Below are 27,129 nucleotides of genomic sequence, written 5' to 3' on the forward strand. Positions count from 1 at the left end.
TCCAGCTCATCTCATTTTTATATTCCAACCTTAATCATAACGTCCGGAAAGTCAGTACTGTACATTGCTCGAGAGAGTCTTAGCTTAGAAATTAAATCGAGTATTTTAATTTGTATTATCAAGAGCAAATAAAGTTTCATATCAGGAATAAAAGAGTCAAGATATCCCATATTAAAATGCCATACTATGCAATGGACTGTTTTGTAATACTGTATGAACGATGTAAACAGTTATACAGTATTCTATATATTAAATACTGCAGTTGTTTAGTTATACACTTATAAAGCACTTAGATCTAAAATGTATTCATTAGGTAGTTGTTATTCATTGTTAAGTATTTTGCAGCAAATAATTATTAAAGTCAGCATCTGTGGTGTGTGTGTGTGTGTGTGTGTATATGCACTTGCGCGTGTGTGTGTGCTATGACACACACACGCTGATAGGTTCACTGTGTGGCTGAACCCGACACACTCCAGTTTCCTCTCTGCTGTATGATATAAGAAGAAGAAGAAGAAGAAGGACGGGCAGCAAAAACAGTACAGCAATCACACACACCCCATACTGGCACCACAACTGCATGCCTGAAGATGACCCTCAATTCCATCTGGAGCTTTTTTTGCTTTCTGACAGCAGGTATGATATTAAATCCAATTTAAAATCCAATTCACACTGAAATTCAATTAAGTAGGCCTCGATCGACTTGATCGTCTGTGACACTGTCTACTCAGAGATATACAGGTTTCGTGTCAGTTCTTGTAATTTATTTTAGAGTGTAAGTAGAAATTAAATCATTCTTTAACGTCTGCGTGTATAACGTGTGTGTGTGTGTGTGTGTGTGTATAACAAAGAGTGCTGATATCGCACGGATGTTGTGAGGTCTCCACTCCAGGCCCGACGATGCTTTTAACAATGATATAATATCAGGAGTCAGGGTTAGAAATTGTGTGAAAGTGCAGAAACATTAAGATTGTGATCGTGTTCTGGAAATAGAGCGATTACCGTATGCATTCTAGGACTTGGCAAGCTGTCAATGAAGAAGATTAAAAGAGAGTCAAATATGCATACGTACTGATTAATCTCGTATACTCATAAGCACGAAATACTGATTCTGCGCTTATATACTGGTTGTTATACACTTCTATACTGGCTATGAGTACTATATACCGATTCTATGCTTCTATACTGGTTATGAGCACTAAATACTGGTCATAAGCATTCTACGCTTATATACTGTTTATGAGCACTAAATACAGGTTATAAGCATTCTACGCTGACTTATATACTGGTTATAAGCATTAATATTGGTTATATATGCTGATGCTATGCTTATATACTGTTTATTGGCACTGCGTACTGATTATATGCTTATATACCAGATATAAGCTCTATATACTGGTTCTGCGCTTGTAAACCAGTTATAAGCATTATATACCGTACACATTATCTGCTTATATACTGACTGTAAAATCTATAACCTGATTGTACACCCGTCTACTAATTTTACACTTATGTACTGACTGTAAACTCTATTAATCAGATTATACGCGTACTTATACTGATTATAAAAGCATCTACCGTACGCGCAAGTTTATAATATAGATTATAACGACTTGCTGTCGTTTCTCATTTATACGTATCTTGGATTAGCGGCATCATCGACGCATATGCAGGAACAAAGTAAACATTTGTTTCTTCATTTACGTTTTCTGGAAACGTATCGATTTATTCGCCTAAAATCTAAACTCTGTTCATTTGACTCGAAGACATTTTTGCCTCGTTAGTCAACCCAGATTTTTGCACCACTTCGACTTTGAACCACGTAAAACCCCCTGCCTGATTGTGTCAGCACATTTCCCTCAGCAGGCTGCCTCAGACGTACGGGTGAGGAAAAACAATTTTGCAAGAGGACGCTGTAAAACGTTATCTGTGGCCTTTTCCAAACCAAATCAAGCCAAGCCAAGCCTTTTTGGTGGTTTGCAGTTTGAGTTCTTACAAAATCATCGTGCTGAATGGAACAGATTTATGTTAGTGACTTTAGTTCCTTGTTTTTCCTGACTCTTGTTTCTAATCTGTTGTGTAAGCGATTCAGGATGCGAAATGGAGAAACGAGCAACGAATGTTAGGACTAAAACACCACACACAGTGCGTGCTGTTACAGGAAAATGATCGCGTCATGAGGCCTGATGCGAAGCGTCCAGAATCCAGAGCTGTTTTATTCCTCTTGCACCACAGCGATTTGTGAGCGCTGACAATTTGAACTTTTTAGCCGTTTAACGTTGTGGCGCACGAACAGAACAAGTTCGTTATCGCTCCAGCTTTTTTTTTTTTTGGACGTTAATAAGACGTGACAAGACGCAGCGTCCTGAAGACTCGTGGATAAGTACTGTTTTACTCAGCGCACGCTTAATCCTGAGGATGAAGAAAAAAATATGTTTTTATTGTCTATACTCTACCGTTCAAAAGTTTGGGGTCACCCAGACAATTTTGTGTTTTCCATGAAAAGTCACACTTTTATTTACCACCATAAGTTGTAAAATGAATAGAAAATATAGTCGAGACATTTTTCTGGCCATTTTGAGCATTTAATCGACCCCACAAATGTGACGCTCCAGAAACTCAATCTGCTCAAAGGAAGGTCAGTTTTATAGCTTCTCTAAAGAGCTCAACTGTTTTCAGCTGTGCTAACATGATTGTACAAGGGTTTTCTAATCCTCCATTAGCCTTCTGAGGCAATGAGCAAACACATTGTACCATTAGAACACTGGAGTGAGAGTTGCTGGAAATGGGCCTCTATACACCTATGGAGATATTGCACCAAAAACCAGACATTTGCAGCTAGAATAGTCATTTACCACATTAGCAATGTATAGAGTGGATTTCTGATTAGTTTAAAGTGATCTTCATTGAAAAGAACAGTGCTTTTCTTTCAAAAATAAGGACATTTCAAAGTGACCCCAAACTTTTGAACGGTAGTGTAGATCCGAAACTTGAGAATATGAACTTTAGTTGGTGTTTGTGTTTTCTTTTGACACATTAATGATCGTTCGTTGACATTTTGTACTCAGTTCTTAAAAAGGCATGCGTGTCAAATAAAAAAAAACTAATTATTTTTACACGGTCATCCTACGGTAGCTGCAGTTCACTAACTTGTCTTATTTTATGTCTTCAGTATGTGCAGTAACGGAGTACCGCCCGAGCATCAACAGCTCCGTGACCCTGAGCTGCAGCTGTCCGGACCATCAGTGTCAGAAGGCGTACTGGTACCGTTTACTTCAGGACAAAGACACACCCGAGTTCGTCGTGTCCCTCAACAATTTGAACCATGCAAACTACGCTACATACATTAACAAAATACGCTTCAAGACAGCCGCCTTTGAATCAGCAAAGGTCTTGTACACACTGCGCATCACTAGCGTGCAGAAGGAGGATGCAGGTTTCTACTCGTGCTTCCTCAAAAGTATGAACTCGGCGCAGGAGCCCAAAGATTTGCTGCCTGAAGGATATTCAGTCCGACCCGGAGGTCTCTCTTGTCTTGTTCCATCTCTCTATTTCCACATGTATTGAGGAAGCGGCTCATCTCCAGCATAGCTTTGTGAATAGCAACGAATACAGGCTTGCAATCCCAGTCAAAAGTTTGTACAAAAAAAAAAGCCCCTACTCCTGTATTTGGACTCTTTTCTACATCGTAGCACATCAAAACTATGAAATAACATCTGGAATTATGTCGTGAACGAAAAAAAAAAGTGTGAAACAAAATACGGTTCACATTTTAGATTCTTCAAAGTAGCCACCGTTTATCTTGATGACGCTTTATAGACTATTAGGATCATCTTAACCAGCTTCAGTTGGGGGCGTCGTGGCTCAGGTGGATAAGGCGCCATACCATAAATCCGGGGACCCGGGTTGGATTCCAACCCGAGGTCATTTCCCGATCCCTCCCCGTCTCTCTGTCCCGCTCATTTCCTGTCTCTACACTGTCCTATCCAATAAAGGTGAAAAAGCCAAAAAAAATATATTTAAAAAAAAAAAAAAACAGCTTCAGTTAACAAGTCAAAAGTTAATTAGCGGACGAGCTTCTTGCCTTCGTAAAGCGTTTGAGATCAAACAGTAAATAGGAAATAATAACGATACTGTAAGTAAATAGCCCTGTTCAACACCACAGCTGTCGTAATCCAGATTACATCCAGAACCACTCAAGTAATAATAATTACACTACCGTTCAAAAGTTTGGGGTCACTTTGAAATGTCCTTATTTTTGAAAGAAAAGCACTGTTCTTTTCAACAAAGATCACTTTAAACTAATCAGAAATCCACTCTATACATTGCTAATGTGGTAAATGACTATTCTAGCTGCAAATGTCTGGTTTTTGGTGCAATATCTCCATAGGTGTATAGAGGCCCATTTCCAGCAACTCTCACTCCAGTGTTCTAATGGTACAATGTGTTTGCTCATTGCCTCAGAAGGCTAATGGATGATTAGAAAACCCTTGTACAATCATGTTAGCACAGCTGAAAACAGTTGAGCTCTTTAGAGAAGCTATAAAACTGACCTTCCTTTGAGCAGATTGAGTTTCTGGAGCATCACATTTGTGGGGTCGATTAAATGCTCAAAATGGCCAGAAAAATGTCTTGACTATATTTTCTATTCATTTTAAAACTTACGGTGGTAAATAAAAGTGTGACTTTTCATGGAAAACACAAAATTGTCTGGGTGACCCCAAACTTTTGAACGGTAGTGTATAATAAGTTTGATTTATGTAGCGCCTTTCTCAAAACGCTTTACGGTTATAGGAAGGGGGAAAAAAGTCCACCAAATAGAGGTCAGGATGCCATTCCAGTGGTGTAGCAGCCACAGTCCTACCAAAAGACGGGGGAAAACTTGGTCCGGAGCTACACTACCACCGGCAGACAAAAACAAACATCATACTACACACACGCACAAAAAAAGAAAAGAGACACAATATCCGTCATTACTTTAAGACGTGAAGAAGTGTCTTTTAATTCTTAAAAAACATTGAATTAGATAGATAGGGTGTCCAAACTTTTGACTGGTGCTGTATACTGTAACTCGCTTCACTTTTATTTGTTTGTATTATGTTTATAACAATAGAAATCCAGATATTTAGTTCCTGAATGAGAGCCAGAGAAGGTGGTGGTGGGGGGGGACAAACTTCCTGGAAGAAATCTTGAGAGGAATCAGAAAAGCGAGCTCATCCTCTTTTGAGTGACACCAATTAGGGAGATTATACATGATTATTATTATTATTATTCGAAGTGTGTTGATAGGATGTTCGGTATGAGTAGATTAGTCTTGGGATGAGCGCAGGACAGTGTTTATGATGACAGCAGACGTTTTTAGGTCCCAGTCGTGGTACTTTGACACCGCATTATATATTAAGACAGACTTTAGCTTTTCTGAAACATCATGTAAACAGGATGCAACTCGAACTCGCACGGTTTAATTCGTACGAAAGGTTGTGAAGTTGAAGTTTGTCTGAATTGAGTTCGCAAATTCTTCGCTCCACAGCCGTATCTGCAGAACGCGTGTCACTCATGTCATAGATAAGTGTTCATAAATATACGAAACGAGCATGATGAGTAAATATTACAACAGAACGGTGCCTGGTTTTAGTTTGGGTAAACTGAAGGAACCAGTTTCTCAGCATTTCACTTCAGGTTTCTAGGAAAGTATTGCGAAAAAGTCTTTCTCTTTTGTTTCACTTTATTTGATTTCAGTTCAGGCAACAAACTGAGAAGTGATACGATCATAAGAGTAAAAAAAAAAAAAGTCTGGACCTAGTAGATGAGTTCGGGGTGAAGCAGGACGCGTTCAAGCACCCTTGTATTCTCAGGAGTATCAGAGCATAGAAGTGATTTTTCCCGCTTTAACTGTTTGTAAATTAAATGACACGTTTTAAATTCAACCACTTCTAAGTCAGTGTGTGTGGGGTGGTCTCGGAAAACCCTTACGATATCACTCTGGCAAACAAAATAATATTTCTTTCTGCTATGATCACTTTCGATAGGTAAATATAATTATCCTATCCACATTCACTGGATATGAGCAATCGCATGCTCTGATTGGCTACTCTACTACGAGGATATCAGCTCATATAACGTGAGTGGAGGAAAACAAAACGGCGGAGCGCGTTGCTGAATCAGCCGAGGATGAAATAAAAGCAAAACAAAACACTAAAAATACATAAAAAGCAACAAAATATAGAGTAAAAGTATTTGATGATAAGAACGTATCTTTTTTTTTCCCCCAAGAATGATTATTTTGGCATTTTCACTAAGCGGAAATGATTTTGTCGGACGTTTTGTATAAAGTTTTTATTTGTTGAATTTGCAAAAAAAAAAAAAAATGCTCTGTTTCTCAAAATCCAGTGAACGTGGATAGAATAAAACAGTTATCCCACTCAATCTCGTCGTACATGGGTTTCGGCAACTCGGTGCTACGCGCCTCGTCAGCTGTCAGCTCATGTACGACTTGATTTCATGGAATAACTGTTAAATATACACATCTGTTTCATGCTAAAGTGAACGCCAGGGGCTTCTTTTAGACAATCAGTGGGTTGCTGTCTTTCTCTGGCGTCATAATTAAATCTTTTAAGTACAATTTAGGGATAACCAGACTTCGAAAAGGTAAAACTTGTGGTTGAGATGCGTGTGAAAAAGAAACAGAACAGTGAATCCTGGAGATTTGTTGTCTAGCTGTGTGTGTATGTATATTAGGGTGCATCAGTTGCCCTCACTTTCATGAAATCTGATGCATTTTTGTTCGGGTGTTCCTTTTCACCAATAAAGACATCCTGTAAAATTTTTTGACCATATTCAAAAGTCTAATGGTGGCACCATGAGGTTCATTTTTTGCCAAAAAAAAAAACGCTTATTTTATGTTTTCGCGTAAGGTTTGAATCACAATGTTGGACTCCATTTATTGATTTCTTGTGAGCCAGAGATCATGTTAAGAACCTTTGCAAGGGATTGAGAAGCATTAATGTGATTCATAATGCATTTGTATTGTTTAAAAGTAGTTGAACAATGATTCAATGAACAGCTAAAACTCAAACTGTGCTTGATAATATATTTAGAATATGGACTAAAAATGTGTATCTAAGATATTTGGTATACTCTATAAGGTGCCATAATGTTTCATGAAAAGTGATCGAAATTTTGTCATAAAAGTCATAAAATAGCAGCTTTTTCCATAACTTTGAGCTCCTGGTGCCACCATTAAACTTTTGAATTTTGTCAAAATATTTCACCCAGTGTGTTTTCTTACCAAAAGGAACATAAAAACAAAAATGCATCATGATCAGAGGAACTTTTCATTTTTAGGGGGCAACTGATGCACCCTAATGTATATACAGTGGGGCAAAAAAGTATTTAGTCAGTCACCAATTGTGCAAGTTCTCCCACTTAAAAAGATGAGAGGCCTGTAATTTTCATCATAGGTACACTTCAACTATGAGAGACAAAATGAGAAAAAAAAATCCAGAAAATCACATTGTCTGATTTTTAAAGAATTTATTTGCAAATTATGGTGGAAAATAAGTATTTGGTCAATAACAAAAGTTCATCTCAATACTTTGTTATATACCCTTTGTTGGCAATGACAGAGGTCAAACGTTTTCTGTAAGTCTTCACAAGGTTTTCACACACTGTTGCTGGTATTTTGGCCCATTCCTCCATGCAGATCTCCTCTAGAGCAGTGATGTTTTGGGGCTGTCGCTGGGCAACACGGACTTTCAACTCCCTCCAAAGATTTTCTATGGGGTTGAGATCTGGAGACTGGCTAGGCCACTCCAGGACCTTGAAATGCTTCTTACGAAGCCACTCCTTCGTTGCCTGGGCGGTGTGTTTGGGATTTCAAACAGGTGTTTCAAACAGGTGCCATTAATACAGGTAACGAGTGGAGGACAGAGGAGCCTCTTAAAGAAGAAGTTACAGGTCTGTGAGAGCCAGAAATCTTGCTTGTTTGTAGGTGACCAAATATTTATTTTACTGAGGAATTTACCAATTAATTCATTAAAAATCCTACAATGTGATTTCCTGGATTCTTTCCCCCCATTCTGTCTCTCATAGTTGAAGTGTACCTATGATGAAAATTACAGGCCTCTCTCATCTTTTTAAGTGGGAGAACTTGCACAATTGGTGGCTGACTAAATACTTTTTTGCCCCACTGTAGATATATATTAGAAAATGTCAAAACATTTCTCAGGCCAAATCAGGAGTATATCCATTCGGAAGGGCGTGGCGTAGTTTCTTTCTGGCTGCTGGTGGTCATTTTGCTTTGTATTTATCTCTCTATCTATTTATTTACCAGAAATCATAACCACTGTGGCACCAACAACAGTGAAAAAGCAAAAGAAGCCGAACATCTGCAGGTCCAACAATCAGTCTCTGAAAGGTACAGGAAGTCGACGATTTTTAGTGAATGTGTGTATTTGTAAATCCTGTGGTTTTTGTAAATAAAATGTTCGTGTGGCTGTGTTCCAGGCTGCAAGTCTCTGGTACTGTGGTCAGGCATTGGTGCTGTCCTGCTTCTGGTGGTGGTCTTGATCTCAACGCTGTATTACTTTAGCAGTGAGTGCGCACACACACACACACACACACACACAGTTGAACCAGATGCTAGAAAAATGCTTCATTTCTTAATTTTTTTTTCAAGGTTTGAAGCTTTCTGGCACAATTAACCTCCGTAACATCGACGAGAAAATAAAAGCATAGTTTGTTTACACCGAATCGTGTACAAGTCTGAGATACATGCAAAGCAACGCTGTAAAATAAAGACGACGTCAAGAAGAACGAAATCAAATCTTTCGACTTAAAAGGAAAATATCACAAGCGGTTATTAGTGAAACTAAATCAGTATTTGATGAGACGACCCTTTGCTTTTCCAGGTCCAGTGAGTGCAGTTTGATAAGGAAATGAGCTGTAGGTTTTACCGAGCATCTTCCAGAACCAGCTGCAGTTCTCCTGGACACTTTGTCACACTCGCGTCTTCATTTTGCCCCAAAACCTAATGGCTTTTGCAGAAATAAAAATCGATTACAAAGTTTGTATCCGAAAATATGGTGCCTAAAACCTTTCAAAGTACTGTAGCTGAATCCAGTGGCACAAATTCCCAGGAAATATTTCAGTCATTTATTTGATCTCAACTTATTTTTTTAAAAAAATCAGACGATATACAGGACTGTGCAAAAGTCTTAAGCACCCTATTTTTTTTTAATACAAACTTTGTTATAGATTTCTATATTATTGAGTCAAAACATTTTAGAGTCCCAAACGTTTGTATTTTTTTCCAGCACAAAATTAAAGGAGAGCTGAAAGCACATTTTTTTATCATCAGAATTCTATTTTTCTCATTTTATTAAATATCGGAATGCATTTCTGATCGCTGTTTTGTCGCTGCTATAGCAAGTTATGAGTATTTGAAATACGCTCTGTAATATATCAGTCCATATGTCAAAGCAACGGGCGTAAACGCGATTCGTCGAGACCTGTGCGAGACATCGTAGGACGGAAGTAAAACGTACAGCGGAAATCAAAGTGACTGACATCTGCCAACGTCGTCAAAAGACGCGCGTGCCCTCTTTCGAATGCCGACGTGATCAAGCCGGAAGTTTTGTTTGTTTTGATAGCAATCAGGAAAGTTTGAAAAAAGTAGGCAGTAATCGTCATTTAAACTCGTTTTTGTGCAATACTTCGTTTGGAAAACAGTTTTCAAAATGGCGGCGCTGACGCTTCTTCACGTCTCGAAATCTCGCACAAGTCTCGTGAAGATCGCGCGGATAAGCGACGCCTTCCGTGGACCAAACGAACTAAATTTAACACGGCTACAAACCGAACAGGCTGATAAGGATAATATTTAATTGCAATTAGTTGCCAAAACGAGTCACGATATACAGTAAGGTTACTAAAACTGAAAACGTAATCGAATAACACGTTAATTAAGAAATAAAGCAAGTTTAAAAATGACTTCAGTTCTCCTTTAAACGTTACAGAAAAAAAGGTTGTAAATGTCTGAGCAGTATATTTCATAAGAGACGACTTTTCAGATTAAAAAAGAAAACATAATGAAGGCTGCTGGGTTTTGGGGCAAAATGAAGAAGCGAGTGTGACAGTCAGAGTGTCCAGGAGAACTGCGGCTGGTTCTGGAAGATGCTCAGTAAAACCTACAGCTCATTTCCGCATAAAACTGCACTCATTGGACTTCAGGCTGCTATTTTTTTTTTTTTTAAGCAAAGAATCATCTCACACCAAATACTGATTTTGTTTGATTTATTATGGCTTACTGCTTGCAGTATTTTTTTAATGTTGAATCATTTCATTATTTTTAAGCCATTATGTGACCGCATAACGTCAATTGATATACATACAAAGGAACAGCATTCTGAGTTTACATAACGTAATGATACATGGATAATGAGGCAGAGAGAATGATCAAAATGCGGTACAGTCTGGAACAGCAGTAGTGTCGAATAAGTGTTTTGTGTTTGCTGTATAGTCTATCGTGTCTATATGAGATGTTTGTTTCTTGTTACGTGTTTCGCGTTTCGTTCCATTCCATCTGCCTGTGATGAGAAGAATGACAAAAAATCCTACATGACTTGACGTAAAAACGTCGAACATTTGCAAAACTAGTTAGTTCCCTGTATCACTTGTGTTAGAGCAGCTATTTAACACTTATTCCATGAAGTCGAGTCGTACATGAGCTGATAGCTGATGAGGCGCGTAGCACCGAGTTGCCTATAATCCGTGTACGACGAGATTGAGTGGAATAACTGTTTTGTTCTATCCATATTCACTGGATTTTCAGAAACGGAGCATTTTTGTTTTTATTTTTTGCAAATTCGATAAGGCCAAAAAAAAAAAGTGTGTTTCCGGTAACATGAAATACTAAAATAGGGTCAGTAGGTAGGAAAAAAATTTTTTTTTCTTAATTTTTTTTTTTATTTTGTTCAAAAAAATTAACACAAGTAAACATCTTACAAAATAGTATTTTGGCACAGAATCCTTTATACCACACATCATAATAAAATAAAAGTGTTTTAAATCTTTAAACGAATAAAAAAAAATATCGCGAGAGTTCGAGTTATGATCTACAGAAACGTATTGCTGCCACACTCAAAAAAATTGGCTTAGAATCAAGTAATTACGTGAAAAGATATTGTTAACAAAGTTATCACGTTTTTACAATATATTTATCATGTAATAACATAACGTCACGTAATTTCATGATACAAAATTATCACGTTATTTCATGATATTTTCATGTAATAACGTGAAAACACCTTATCAAGAAATAACATGAAAATAACGTCCTAGGCTAGGCCACTTCCATTAAAAGCAGACGGCCTCGCCTTGCCTACTGTAGAACTTGGGTCGAGCAAAAACACCGAGCAAAAACATGGCTGAATCCTGAATGACTCCTATTTGTATAAATAGGGGACTACATAGGCGGCAAAATGTAGTGTTTTTCCCTGCCATGGAAGTGCACTTGTATACTGAAGAGGAAGCAATTTGCATTACAGCCTTGAATGAGGATTCAAAATGGCGGCTCGGCTCAGTTTCCCTTCCTCCTTCAGTATACAAGTGCGCTTCCATGTTTATGCAGGAGGGCTGATAGAAGTGGCGAAACATTTTACTTTTTATCGTTTCTTTCACAACTTGAATGCGTTGAAACAAAAAATTATGACAAACTAACGCCGCTTACACTAAAATATCGAGGGAAATTTGTAATAAAAACTTTACGGTCGGCAATTTCGATGCGGAAATTCTCGATCGGTCGGGTTACCGGAAACACACTTTTTTTTTTTTTTTGGGCCTAAATAAAAACTGAATACAAAACGTCCGACAAAATAATTTCCGCTTAGAATGTAAACAAACTGGCGAAATGACAGGAGCGATTTGTGAAAAATGGTACAATAATAATAATAATTCTTGAAAAAAAAAGTTCTTACCATTATATACTTCCATTCCATATTTTGTTGCTTTTTTGGGTGGGTTTGTTTCCGAGTAGAGTTTTTATTTCATCCTCGATTTGTTTAAGAACACGCTCAGCCATTTTTGTTTTTCTCTACTCACGGTATACGAGCTGATAGCCTAGTAGTAGAGCAGCCAATCAGAGTGCACGATTGCTCATATCCAGTCAATGTGGATAGAATAAAAACAGTTGTTCCTTCACATTACATTACATTACATGGCATTTATCAGACGCTGTTATCCAGAAGTGCAGAAGTCAGGTACATGAAGTGCTGAACTTGTAGACAAGAAAGTTCTAGTCCCAAGTGACCGAATAACACTTGGTTTAATATTCTGTTGAAGTACCAACACTCAGCAAACAGCCAAGGAAACAAACCAACCATACAAAGTACAACTAAATAGAGAAAAATAAAACTCCAACGGCTCACCACCGTCTCTTTTTTTTTTTAATCTCTTTTTGAAGTTACTAAGAAAACAAAATGGGGAAAAAAAAACAACCTGTCATGTTACCGAGAAACCAGAAACCACAAAGTCCTGAATACGTCATTCCCATCATTTTAAAGCTTCAGAATACAGAAAGCTTCACCATATCATTGATCATACCTGTTTCTTTATTGAATATTATTTTTTTCGCGGTCCGGTTTCCATCAAATCCTGCGCTCTGATTGGCTGGCGAGCGGGTCCGTATCCTACGATACAGACCCCGGTTACGGACCTCTGGCGACTCGCTCGTTCACAACAACAACAAACATAGTAGAATTTTTTGTCAACATTTATCTTTTTTTTTAATACGATTTATTTCTAAGATTATCAAAAATCTTATAAATTTTTGCCAGCATTTCTCAGGAGAATAGCATTAATTTTACAGCATGGATAGCGATAACGACAGTCTTCACAGCGAAGGCGAGTTTTACGACCCTGAGGAAGAAGAAATAAAAGAAAACATTTCAGGAGAAAGCTAAAAACCTCTAACTTGCTAACGCCAAGCAAAAACATGGCTGAATCCTGAATGAATCAATTTTGTGTAAATAGGGGACTACATAGGCGGCAAAATGTAGTTTTTTTCCTGCCATGGAAGTGCACTTGTATACCGAGGAGGAAGCCATTTGCATTACAGCCGTGAATGAGGATTCAAAATGGCGGCTCGGCTCGGTTTTCCCTTTCGGGCGCTCTCGTTTTCTGTTAGAATTTGGTAAAGAAAAAAATAAATATATTATTTACCAGCTTAAGGTCGGTCCGTATGGTGAAACACCGTGACCTCAGCCTTGAATACTGACCTCGGCCCAGAGGGCCTCGCTCAGTACTTTCAAGACCTCGGTCACGGTATTTCACCATACGGACCTCCCAGCTTGTTTTGTTTTTTCCACTCGTTTATTATTAGGCTTCAATGAAAGCATTGTCACTTATTCTGACTGTGAATTCAGCACTGCGGGAAATAAAAGTATGATAAATGGATGCCTCAGACAGTGTGTATACTGTATGTTTTAAGCCCATCGTCTGTTTTCTTTTTTAAACCATTAACATGATTCCACTTTATTATGCTGCACCTTTTATTTCATTTATCCATTTAAAATCTCTCCAAGTCACTTAGTTCCTCCAGTCACACATTAGTATATAATATGTTCATGATGTAAACCCATAAACACGTCTTTCTCACATGCATTTGTGTTTCTTCTGGACACAGGACTACCCAAGAAGTGCCGACATCGCTTTACTAGGTGAGTTGTTTTGTTTTAAATGATGATGTGTCATGATTTCTTGTCTCTCGGTCCCCCGACGTCTTCACACCGATTTTTCAAAGCCAGGTTTCTATTAAGTTGCTGAAATTGCGCACTAAAAAAAAAAAAAAGAGTAATGGAAACGTGAATTTAGGCAAAACTCTGAAATATCACAAAAAGGTTTATACGCTCGGGTTTTCAGACGATTTGGCGAATCAATATTTCGCAAAATTGAGACGGAAACACGTTTTCGCATTCGATTAAACACTGCCACGGCTATTGTGGTGGATGTGATTGAAATCCAGTGCTAAATATCAGGTCTCGGAGATCACGGGAGGAGAAAACCCATGTGGCTTAACATCACTCAGTGGAAACACACACCATTCACAGTTCTCTTTTTTTGACTTTTCTTTTAAAAAAAATAAAATAAAATCCATATTTTGTGCAAAGCTGCAATGGAAACCTGTGATAATCCGTCTGTACTTATTGCTGTTGTGTTCTGAGCATGGTGGTGTTATGGAGAATAGAAATGGTTTATAGTTTGTTCAATTTCCTGTAAAAGTTCCGCAGCTTTTGTAGCAAACAAATCGAGTCGCAAGATCTTTCAGGTAAAACCAGGATTTCTGACGGTTTTTTTTTTTTTTTAAATAAGCGTAAAAAATACATTCTGCAGACCTCATCAGTACGGAGTTATTTTACAAACACAAGCCGAATATTCAAATCTTCAACTCATTTTGCTTATATTTAACAATTATCTGCATCAGGCTGAATGAATATCGGTGATTATGATGCATACAGGACACTTTTTCGATGGAATAAAAACGCGTTCTATTCCCTTCTAGCGGGTTTCGTTCATTCGGTTCGATAGCATGCGATATTGTTCGCATATCGCTTATCCGACATGTATTACGTCACTCTACTTAATGGAGAACGAGCGTTGAATATGGTTTACGATATCGCATGGTTGTCAAGACAACATGATGTCACACATCGGAGACGTAAAAGTTCCGCGCTAGCAAGCGACTGGGACAATTTGTAAACAAACATACCTGGCCGCCAAGTTTGCTTCGTTAAATACGGAAGATTTTGAGGGAATTTTGAAAGAGAAAGACGCATTGAACACTCGAAAGGGATGTGCATGTATAATAATAATATTTAAACAATAATGGAGATGAAGTCGAGGTTCTTATTCACCGATATTCACTGAGCCTGAGGCGGATAATTGTTTTCGTATAAATACACAGGTGATTATTTAAAAAAATAATTAAAAATTATTTCAAACTTCAAAAGCCTAGGTCACAACCGGACGTACGATTTTTTGGCCGTGCGATTTTTGGCGTTTCCCAAATCGCTGCGTTTTTTTTTTTTTTTGTTCATGGAGAAAGACGCACGTTGGCCGTAAGTTTGTCTTGCAACCTGAAAAAAAACGTAAGCGCCCGTAGAGTTTGTCTGACATGACAAAGAACGTCTGCGGCCGGTCTACGGCTCGAAAATCAGCATGTCACACGCGCGCCCTCCGTGCGTTTCTTGCGTTTTTTGCACGTAGACCGGCCGTAGGAGCACGTACGGCCGGTTGTGACCGAGGCTTAAAGCAGCATGCAGATGTAATAAAGGTGTGGCACAGACTTGTGTCACTTATCTACGCCGAGTCACATAAAACACGTTTGTTTTGAAATCGATAAAATAAAATCACAACTCCACTTTACCCTTGAATAGTTTGAGACCAACCTTCGGAGCGTCTTTAGTGCTTTTCGGAACAGCGGAACAGCGTTTTCTTTCATCATTTGTAATTCTGCCTCGGTTACGGTGACGAAGCGATCGGACGCCGTTTTGCCAAGTTGCTCGAGGTGATTATCGTCCGAATTTCTCGACCAATCAGCACGCGTGATTTTCTATAATCATTTGTACTAAACAGTAATAATCTGGTTGTTTGTTGAATCCTGAGAAAGTTTTATCTCTGAAACACAACACATTAAGTCCAAGTTGATCTTTTTTTTTTTTTTTTTTGAGTTATTAAGATTTGGATTAATCTCATTCAGTTCAAGCGACCACACTACTTAAACAAATTCAGTATTAAATATATTATCTTGGTTCTTGATGACTGTAAATGTTCACTTCCTGTTTGTTTATTGTGTTATAACATGGCCTGCGGTTGCCTTCTGTTTTGTTTGAAACCCAGAAAGCAGCAGCTGAGATGAAACGGGACGAGCAGCTCGTCTTGTTTCGACGCCGTGTGTCTGGGATGGAGCTCATCACCCCGTTGTGGCGCTCTGTTGTCTTCCTGTAAATGAATCATCTGTACAAAGAAACATATTTTTCTTTTCTTTTCTTTTTAAGAGACCATGATTAAGAGATTATTGATCAGGGTCATAGTTCTGTTTCTCTCCATGTTCTCTGATGGCCTGCTTATACTTGTAGTTATTTATTCCTCGAGCAAGATGCTTTCATTCGAAACGACCGACAGGTTACGTTCCAGTCATCGAGTCATGCAGGTGAAGGTTTTGGGTAGTTCTTCGGTAACGGAATTACATTCGCAGCAAAATGTGGTAACTTTTTTTAGTCGCGGTACTCGAGATAATGGTGTTAAATAAAAATTTCACACTGTATGTGGGGTATCTTTCTTTTGACCCTAAAAAAAAAATCTCTGAACACAAAATCTTTCAAGAGGAAAGAAAATCAGTTACGGAACTATGTCAGGAAAAATGGGGTGGTGATTTTTAAATCTGGTTTTCAGTCCATTTTGCCTTGGATTCTATCAATATCACTGAGCTGACGAGTTAAGGCAATCTTAAAGTGCTGATGACACGAACATGACTCTATGCAATTTCTTAAATAAACTATACAACATGGCAAACATGTTAGATTTCTGTTATAATTACGTGAAAAGAAGCTGTTGTTATGCAAATATCCAACTTTTAATTGCACAGCGCAAGAAAACTGGGTCCGTGGCTCGCGGCCATGTTGTGACGTCAGCGGGAGAACACGCTGTGGTTCACTGGCTGTTCTACTCTGGTTCTACTCAATGGAAATGGCGCATGAAAACGCCGGTGAACTCTCTAGTGCTAGCTCTTCCTCTTCTGGGAGTCTAGAATTGTGTTGATCTCTTCCGAATAGAATCTATGATAGCCTACCCTCTTTACCCTTTGCCTCTCGTTGCTAGGCGGCAGTTACGTGAAAGCCGCAAGCTTTCACAAGCAAATACATGGCTGATATCACGCCGACTTTATGATTACATTTATGATTATCATGTAGAATCTATAGCTCTACGTACCTTTATCTTATGTCATTTCACAACACATGTTCTGACAGGAGGACTGTCTTTGGATCCGGCATAGCTATTAGTAGACCCCCTCCGGAATACTGGCAGTGTTGCCAGATTGGGAGGAATCCCACCCAGTTGGGCGGTTTCAAGTGCATTTTGGTGGGTTTTGAACATATTTTGGGCTGGAAAACTTCAGCAGTATCTGGCAACAGATACTGCTGACGTTTTCCAACCCAAAATATGTTCAAAACCCACCAAAATGCACTTGAAACCGCTCAACTGGGTGGGTAAAATCCCAATCTGGCAACACTGTGTAGGCACTGCTGATGGTAGTGACACACGTTTGTGCTGAACTGAACACCCAAGAGATTCTTTTAAGCTGGGAAGGGTGTCAAAACAATCCAAATCGAAGTGTTCAGAGCACAGGACGGATGTTGGTGAGGGCTCCCACTTGTCACGAGTGCGCCTGACTTGCTTCACCCACTTCGCATGCAGCTCGGGATCTCTGGGAAACTTGAATAAACTTACCCCATCCTTGTGGGTTTTGGAGCAAAAGCCGGCAACACAACACGAAGGCATAATAACTAATATATATATATATATAAAATGTATAATAATAATACTAATAATGACAAACTGAACATCTGTTGCATTAACAACAAACTGGTAAGTTAGGAGGAAGGTTCTTTCGCTGACGTCATATAGCTCCTCCTCCTCCTTCGTCTCCTGGGTGCTGCAGCCCCGTCAAATTTGCCCAAATAGCCGCGTTTTTTATCATAACTTGTAAAATAGGCGCCTTCGTGAATTAATATATGGATCATCGGGAATTACTTTTTATGTTATAAAACATCGCCAAAGATGTCAAAAACGTGTCATCAGCACTTTAATCATTTTATAATTTTGGCCTCTCTGCTGAAGAATTGCCCTTTAAGTGGCTGGTTGACGTTTGAACTAATAACCTTCCGTGTTAGTGCTGCAGGGACGGCCGGGTCGTATTTCTCATCTGTGTCTTTTTTTTTTTTCAGTTTTACATCATAGTGATAGAAAACATCACGATGCTTGTGTGTCCTGCTTTACGTGTAAAACATATATTAGCTGACGTTCATAAGATTCTGGTGGATTTGAAAGCAAACACTCGAAAATTCTAGAAATCCTCAAGAAAATTCAGCTCGAGAATTCTTTTCAGCTCCAAAGACTTGTAAAAAAAAACTTTTAAACTTTAACCGTAAGTAAGAAATCAAATCAAAAGAATCAACACCACAGTGGTGTTTCTTACTCTTACTGTTGATTACTTTCCCAAAACACAATGTCTCAAAGTCTTTTATTCCTCTCGTACCACAGCAATTTGCCAAACAATTACAATTTTTTCCTTTATTAAAGAAATATGTCTATTTTTATCCATTTACGGTTACATTTCAAGGTTTGTAACATCCACATATCAAGTCGTTCCTGTTCTTGATTCTCAGGACGTTCATTAGAAATGCAGCTTGTCTTGTTACGAAGAAATAAACTCAAACTTCTTTACCGTTGAAGTTACAGCGTGACATCTGACTTTAAAAACAAAACAAAAAAAACCCACTGATACTGGAGACTCCTTCTGTAAACGTTGAATAAACACATCAACACTTACAGGATTTGGTTTTTTATCCGTTTATGTAGAAAGTAGAAACATCCACTATACAGGACGAGTCCCTGTGCAAGCTGTTACTATAGAAACGAGAACATATTTGTCCAGTCAGAATTGAGAATAACAGCATTGAAGTGGTTTTTTTTTTTTTTGGCAATAAAAGTACATGTCTATAGAATACATAAAAAACAATACATTGCTGAGGATAACACAAAAAAGCAATTGTGGTCCTCAAAAAAGAAAATGACAACCAGAATGTTAACAAAGTACACTGGTCCAAAAAAAATAAGTTGATAACATATACAATAATTGGAAAGACAAGAACGAGTAATACGAATAATACGTAAGATCATCTTGGTTGTTTCATAATTGCGACATAAAATGTTCTTTAACAGTTTTCTTAAAATCATCTTTACTCCTTAACGTTAACAATACATGTTCATTAACTTGTGTATGTTGTATCCAGGGTTATCAGGGATGAGAATTTTCCGTGGATCTGCGGAATTCCGAGTTTTTCCCACTGAAAATGTCATTTTTGTGAAACGTGTAAATCCGTTGAGGCGGGGCGAGGCTTGTGGTGGCACAAGCAGGCAGGACCGCCCACCCGCCAGCATCTTTCGGCAACGCTCATCGCAAAATTAGTTGCAGCTGTGATAACAGAAATCGTCGTTGCTTTCTTCAATGTTTATGCTAACGACAACTCACGACGATTTCCGGCAACGTTTTGGCGCTAGTTTCATCTTCTCACTTCTACAATTCACAGAGAAACAAGCTATACGTACACGGTTTTGATCACTTCTTAAGTTCTAGTTATTTTGGTTAGTTTTCAAAGTTACTTCGCCAATATGGCGAAAGTTTTGGACCGCAAAAATGAGGATCGTGCCAGGGAAATCGATAAATCGAACGGGATAAAGAACTGTTTCCGATGGGCATGGCTCGATAGTAGTGTTACCGTGCAGATAGGGACACAAACTGTGACGACGTGCCTGACGGAACATATCCGAAAAGTGGACGTGCCGGGAAAGGTTCTGTGTATTCTGTGCTCAGATATGATCAATTATGGAAACAGAGGAGCTAGAAACATCCAGGAGCACATCAAAACAAAAAAGCACACAAAGGTACGTTTTACTTAAATTGTCAAAGATAGAGTCAGGAGGAATCTAATATATCGTTACGGTTACTTCCATTATCGCTCACGATATATATAAAATTATATCTGTAGGGATTTGTTATCTTAAAGCTTATAAATGTTTTAAACCATCAGTGAATTTGAAAACATTCATTCATATATATATATATATATATATATATATATATATATATTAGTGCTGTCAAGCGATTAAAATATTTAATCGCGATTAATGTTGCGACTGTCATAGTTAACTCGCGATTAATCGCAATTTAATTGCACATTTTTGTCACACGAAAAACCATTGTAATTCTCTTATCAGCATAAAAAAGTGAATGGGCTTGCTCACCCTTCGAACTACGGGGGTACTCGGGGGATCTGAGATCCCCTGAAACAGACATGAGATCCCTTGAAAACATGATTTGGTAAATGTTGGGGGGTCTCTAAAATATTGGCAAAATGATGTTTATTGACATAGCAATCGTGTGTAACGGGAAGCATTTGCATATCCGAAGTGAGCGCGCGATGGAGAGCTGTGCTCTGAGACAAGCGCAAACACCCCCAAGGGAAAAAAAGGGACCCCCCGAAAATATCGGCATAGTTCGAACACTGGTTGTACCAATGTTTTTTTTTTTTATTGCAGAGCATAACACGTCTTGTCACAGCCACTGCAAAGTGGGTCTGGAGCCGCCGATGGGAAAACGAAACCTAAGCCGAGCACCGTGGCTCTTCGGGGGAGGGCAGAGGACTCTGGCTGTGCGGGGCATTACAGTCTAGCTGCTATCGTTTTTCTAAGCAAAGTCTCTGTTCCAAGTTCCTGGCAGTTTCAAAAGCTTATGAAAAACCTACATCATGTCACAGAGCGTTAATCTCGCGATAAAAAAATTATCGCCGTTAAAATTGAGTCAAGTTAACGTGTTAATAACGCAACATTTTTGACAGCACTAATATATATATAATATGGGAAAGGGGGATTGTGAATTGGGCAAATGCCCCCTAGACCGGCCAGGTTAGGCTGGCGTAAGGGGACATTATGCTCAATTTTTTGCCCTTGGCAGACATTTCAGTTTTTTTAAATGTCCCATTCTCATCCCTGGGTTATAAATTTTGCCGATTTATAACGACAAACATGTTAATTATTTAAATTCATGTTACTTTGAACTGAATATGGACTTTTTTTTTAAATCCCCCGCTGGCTGAAAGGCCCGGATGGGAATTACAGTATGTCGTGGTGATATCTGTCTGTCCATCCATCCTGGGAAGGGTACTCATCTTCTGAAATCAACTCCTCTCACAATTTTTGGAGGAATTTCACGAATCTTGACAGAATTCTTTGTTAAATGTCGGTAATACGCATATTACAATTTTGTTCAATTCAGTCGCATTTTACCAGAGTTCCGGCCGAGTTGCCAGCGGGGGATATTGTGCTCTCAGAGCGCTCTTGTTTTTCATAAATGTTATAAACATTGTTTAATACATGAATTAAAATACATTTAAAAAAAATCTGTTAAGACAGTAATTACTGATTTTGTTAAATGGATTAATGATGACATTACAGCATTCATGGCTTACCGTAAATACTGTGAGTAATGTTAGTAAATGATCCTTAATGCTACTTTATTATTCGTCATACTTTGTGTGAGTTAGTGTGCTGGATGCGAGCTGGCAGGCTGAGTAACATTTAACATTGTCGCTAAACTTAAAGCAGAACTGAAGGCAAATTTTTTATTCTCAAAATTCTATTTATCTCATTTTATTAAATATCGGAATGCATTTTTGATCGCTATTTTGTCGCTGCTATAGCAAGTTACGAGTGTTTGAAATATGCAATGTCAAAGCATAAACGAGATTCGTCGAGACCTGCGCGAGACGTCGTAGGACGGAAGTAAAACGTACAGCGGAAATCAAAGCGACCGACATCTGCCAACGTTGCCAAAAGACGCGCGCGCCCTCTTTCGAATGCTGACGTAATCAAGCCGGAAGTTTTGTTTGTTTTGATAGCAATCGGGAAAAGTTTGAAAAAAGTAGGCAGTGATTGTCATTTAAACTCTTTTTTTTGGGCAATACTTCGTTTGGGAAAACAGTTTTCAAAATGGCGGCGCTGACACTTCTTAACGTTTTGAAGTCTCGTGAAGATCGCGCGGACGCCTTCCGTGGACCAAACGAACTAAATTCAACACGGCTAAAAACCAAATAGGCCGATCAGTATAATGTTTAATCGCAATTAGTTGCCAATACGAGTCACGATATAAAGTTATTAAAACCGAAAACGTAATTGAATATGACGTTAATTAAGAAATAAAGTAAGTTTAAAAATGACTTCAGTTCTGCTTTAATGTTGATGAATATTACAGCAGGTTAAATTTCAAACTACGGGGAAGTTTTTGTATTATTATTATTTTTGCATCATTAATTTTTCTTTGGCTAATCAGACACATGGTACGCCACTACTCTTGCTGGAGCAGTTGGGAGTTAGGTGCCTCGCTCAAGGGCACTTCAGGGAATTGAACTAGCAACCTTTTAGTCCCAAAGCTGTTTCTCTAACTATTAGGTCATGACTTCCCTGAATTTTTGTAAAGAAAATGAAAAAAAACCCCAAAAACCCTGTATTATTAATTAATTATTCGATTGACTCTGCAGGATTTGATGTGGTTTCTGAAGGGTGTTAGTGTTAGGCTCGTCCACCAGAATGATATTGTTATCTAAAGTTTGGGGATTTTTTTTCCTTCTTTCAGTTATAAACTATTCCTGTTTAAAACAAAAGACACCTTGTATTTTCTTTTGCTATATTTACTTTTGGTTTGTTTTAACCTTTCTTGAACTATTTCAGCCCCAAATGATGATCAAATCTGAATGCATGAATTGTTGTTTTCGATTGAAGTTGCATTTTGTTCCTTTTAAAAAGCTGTCCAGGTTCGTTGTTAAAATATTTTTCGCAACCTGCAATACACATCAGATCACATCACGGTTTTATGCGTAGTGTTTTTTTTTTTTTAAATACTGAATAAATGAACTTTAAGGAAAAAAAATTGTATTGTTTGTTTTGTTTTATTATTTGCATTTATTGTGATTGTTTTGACATAAAGTGTGAATTTGCCCCACGTTAGTTTCACACTGCTTCTCTGTTACATATCTGACGGTGTGGTGGTTATGTGTTTGACTCTTAGCATGAGTTTCCCTCTCTGAGGGTGTGTGTGTTATAAAGGTGGGCGATATGACATGAATGTTATGTTATGATACTTGAAGACTAGGATACGGTACGTGATAGAAAAGTATAATATGCTGTATCAGGCTCTCTAACCAGCTCTCAGCGCTAATGCTGATTATTTTACTGTCTAATGAAACGCAGTTAGCAGAAAACACCATCGGTAATGAGGATCGTACTGTAGATGTCGTGACAGGTTTTCTAGCGCCATTGTACCGCTGCGATGAGATCCGCAGCTGTTTTGTTTTATATGAGCAACCCCTTTTCCTGTGCAGTGACAGAGTGAGGCAGCGAGAACGTTATCTCTCTCTCTCATCGCTCGTTCAGCTTTGAGCTCCTTTATCGCTGATCTGTAACAAAACGACCACAGAGAGACCACAGACCCGGCCGCAGCTCCAGCGTCACAGGCACAGAGAGAACAACTCAGGCTCTCGTTATACTCTCTGCATGTACTATACTTTACGATACTATAGTCTTTACTACGTAGCAGATTATCGCCAAGCCAACATCGTAGTACAGGTTCATTTGAAAGTATAGAATGATAATATGCTAATGATGGTGCAATCAGAAATTTATTGTAATGTTAAGTTTATGCTTTAAAGCTACATGTGATGACATCACAACTTTTTTTTCCCCCAGGTGCAAGGTCACCTTTCAAATGTGGTGCAAGAATTTTAGGCTTTTCATCTGAAAAAACTACATTTCTGAATATTTTGGAAAATTTGCTTAAAGATACGAGTCAGTTTTGTCAATTTCGTACATATCTTACTGAATGAATCCTGCGTGTGTAAGTGTTCACAGTATACCGTATATGACACAGATACCGATAGGGTATATGTTTGCGTACTTGCTGTATGACCTCTTTCAGCCAACGCAAAACTCCATTTTTGGTTTCATTATGAAATAAATGCCATGCCATGTATCACGTGCTTTAGATATGATTTTTTTCCAAATCCATCATATGATAAATTGTTATATAATATACCGTACATATATTCCATTCCTTGTTACTATGATTTATATATTGTCCCATATATGAAAAGCAGCAAAAATCTCAATATTAGCAATGTATCTTTTTTTTTTTTTTTTTGCATTTTACAAATGGCTTTGATTGGAAAAAATATTTTTGAATTTAACATTATATATTAATTGTACTGTACACGTTTCCCGTTATACAGTTTCTACTGGAATTGATTGAACAAATGGTCAAAAATGAAATAAATACATATATATTGTGAAATACCGTGACTGAGGTCTTGAAAGTATTGAGCGAGGCCCTCTGGGCCGAGGTCAGTATTCAAGGCCGAGGTCACGGTGTTTCACCATACGGACCGACCTTAAGCTGGTAAATAATATATTTATTTTTTTCTTTACCAAATTCTAACAGAAAACGAGAGCACCCGAAAGGGAAAACCGAGCCGAGCCGCCATTTTGAATCCTCATTCACAGCTGTAATGCAAATTGCTTCCTCCTCGGTATACAAGTGCACTTCCATGGCAGGAAAAAAACTACATTTTACCGCCTATGTAGTCCCCTATTTATACAAAATTGAGTCATTCAGGATTCAGCCATGTTTTTGCTCGGCGTTAGCAACAGTTAGAGGTTTTTAGCTTTCTCCTGAAATGTTTTCTTTTATTTCTTCTTCCTCAGGGTAGTAAAACTCGCTTTCGCTGTGAACACTGTCGTTATCGCTATCCATGCTGTAAAATGAATGCTATTCTCCTGAGAAATGCTGGCCAAAATTTATAAGATTTTTTGATAATCTTAGAAATAAATCTTATAAAAAAAGATAAATGTTGACAAAAATTCTGCTAAGTTTGTTGTTGTGAATGAGTGAGTCGCCAGAGGTCCGTAACCGGGGTCTGTAACTGTGGTCTGTATTGTAGGATACGGACCTGCTTGCCAGCCAATCAGAGCGCAGGATTTGACGGAAACCGCACCGCGAAAAAAATAAATGTATATATTATATGGACATGAATGTTTTACTGGATAATACAGTATGTACACCGCTTGTATTTTTCATACGAGCTCCATCTGGGACATGGAGAACCAAAACCGTGACACAAACCTCTATTATTGAATTATTTTGGTAAATTTGGTGACTTTTTGTTTGTGAATGTGTCGATATAATAAAAAGAAAATCACATGTTGGCTTGAAGATATGAAGTTTATCTTCTTGTGTTGAAAATATTTCACTCTTTCGCTATGCTCACTTGTGATATATACATTATGTTCACCGCTCATAGATAGATAAACTTCATATCTTCACGCAATTGTGTAATATCCTCTATTTATTCTGTCCATGTTCACTGGATATATATGAGCAATCGCGCACTCTGATTGGCTACTCTACTACTAGGATATCAGCTATACCGTAAGTAGAGAAAAACAAAATGGTGGAGCGCATATCACTTTATCAAGTATTTAAAAGAAACAGAAATAGCTTAAAGAATATATATCCCCCCCCCCCCCAATATCTCCTGTTCCACGCTCCAGCCCAGTCAGTGGCTGTAATGCACTTTTAAGTTTTTAAGTTGGTTTGCCAACCGGCAAAAATCCCTGAAGAAGGAGAAAATGGCGGAGCATGTTGCTGAACCAACCGAGGACGAAATAAAAACTCTTCTTGAAAACAAAACCTCAAAAAATACAAAAAAAAGAGCAACAAAATATGGAATGAATGTATTTGATGGTAAGAATGTGTCTTATTATTATTAAATTATTAAAGAAAAAAATAAAAATGCTCCGTTTCTCAAAATCCAGTGAATGTGGATAGAATAAAACAGTTATTCCACTCAATCTCGTCGTACACGGCTTATAGGCACCTCGGTGCTACGCGCCTCGTCAGATATCAGCTCATGTACGACTTGATTTCATGGAATAACTGTTAATTATTTGAGGTTGCTTTGTTTGCCTTATAGGTAGATTCATTCATTCATTCATTCATTCATTCATGTGTTTACTTGCTTGTTTTTTTGTTTGTGTGTTCTCTATTCATCGCTGATTATATATTTCTAACAAAAGCAGTAACACTGAGCTGTAATACTTAGCACACCATGAATTCTTGACACCGTTCCATCGTTAATTAGCAGCACGCTGGAGCCTAAAGTGCGTTCATTGTGCAACGAAAATGAGATAAAGGTACAGACAGAGAAACTGCAAACAAACTTAGGATTTCAGTCAGTTTTATTTAATAAACATTGCGATCAATTCTTCAGAATTAAAATCACATTCATTATTCAGTGTAGCACTGAGCCGTAACATCCAAGGAAAGATCTCTATCTGGATAATGTATAGTCCTGTTATATGGTGTACTTATTCTTCAGCTCACCATGACTCATTTACAGTTTAGCAGTTTAACACTAATGTTTTTTTTTTAAACTTCTTAAAAACAGATCCAAAATGTAAAGGAAAAAATTGAAGGAAAATGAACTTGACCTTGGCTGCAAATTCTGTACATAAATATCAGAATACTGTATTTGCAAGAAAAGGGACATTTTATTGTTGAATTATTGTCATCGTTTAATCCGTCGAGAGCTTTTAATGGATTCTGTGATTTGGTTTAAACATTACAAAATGGATAACAGTTAAAAAATAATAATAATAATAAAATAAAAAATAAAAATGAATTAAATTATTCCATGTAATATGCAAACTTAAACATTATTCTGGAAACATCATGATAGTCACTGTGCAACTGGTACTGTACATTTTCAGACAACAATAATTTAAATAAGCAAATAAATAAATGGTTCCAAAGGACACTGCATAAATAGATCATGGATCATAAGAAGCAAGTGGTAGTAGTAATAATAATAATAATAATGTGACTAAAAGAAAATAAATTTAAAAAAAGAGAAAAAGATCAATGCATGCTTACATAACTGCGAGATAATCCAACCAGATCCATTTTCCCAAACTGCATGAGCTAAAATCTAACAAAAAGATTCTTCAGGATTTAAAGAATTTGTAAATATTCGCATAAACTTCAAATTAAATGCTGTTCGTCAAAGCAAATCCATATATTCAGATGTACCTCGGAGGTTAGCCGACGTTTATGGTTTTATATGGCGCCCACTTTCTTTCTCTCACTCTCTCTCTCACACACACACGTTCTTTTAAATTTATGTTCATTACTTCTTTCTTTGATTTGATCAAATATATTATGTCAAACGAACACCTTTAGAAATCCTTTTATGA

The 27,129-nt window shown here is 37.9% G+C and overlaps 1 protein-coding gene across 1 annotated transcript; it reads left to right on the top strand.

The window, feature by feature from the left end:
* Nucleotides 1–448: 448 nt before the first annotated feature.
* On the top strand, nt 449–16,315 carry cd8b (cd8 beta). Its single transcript, XM_060934981.1, has 6 exons — nt 449–633; nt 3,170–3,520; nt 8,330–8,413; nt 8,503–8,589; nt 13,676–13,709; nt 15,889–16,315. The coding sequence occupies exons 1-6, from the start codon at nt 588–590 to the stop codon at nt 15,905–15,907; spliced, it is 621 nt and encodes a 206-aa protein (XP_060790964.1). The 5' UTR covers nt 449–587; the 3' UTR covers nt 15,908–16,315.
* Nucleotides 16,316–27,129: the final 10,814 nt, after the last annotated feature.

This window comes from Neoarius graeffei, chromosome 12 (assembly GCF_027579695.1).
Source record: "Neoarius graeffei isolate fNeoGra1 chromosome 12, fNeoGra1.pri, whole genome shotgun sequence".
NCBI lineage: Eukaryota > Metazoa > Chordata > Actinopteri > Siluriformes > Ariidae > Neoarius > Neoarius graeffei.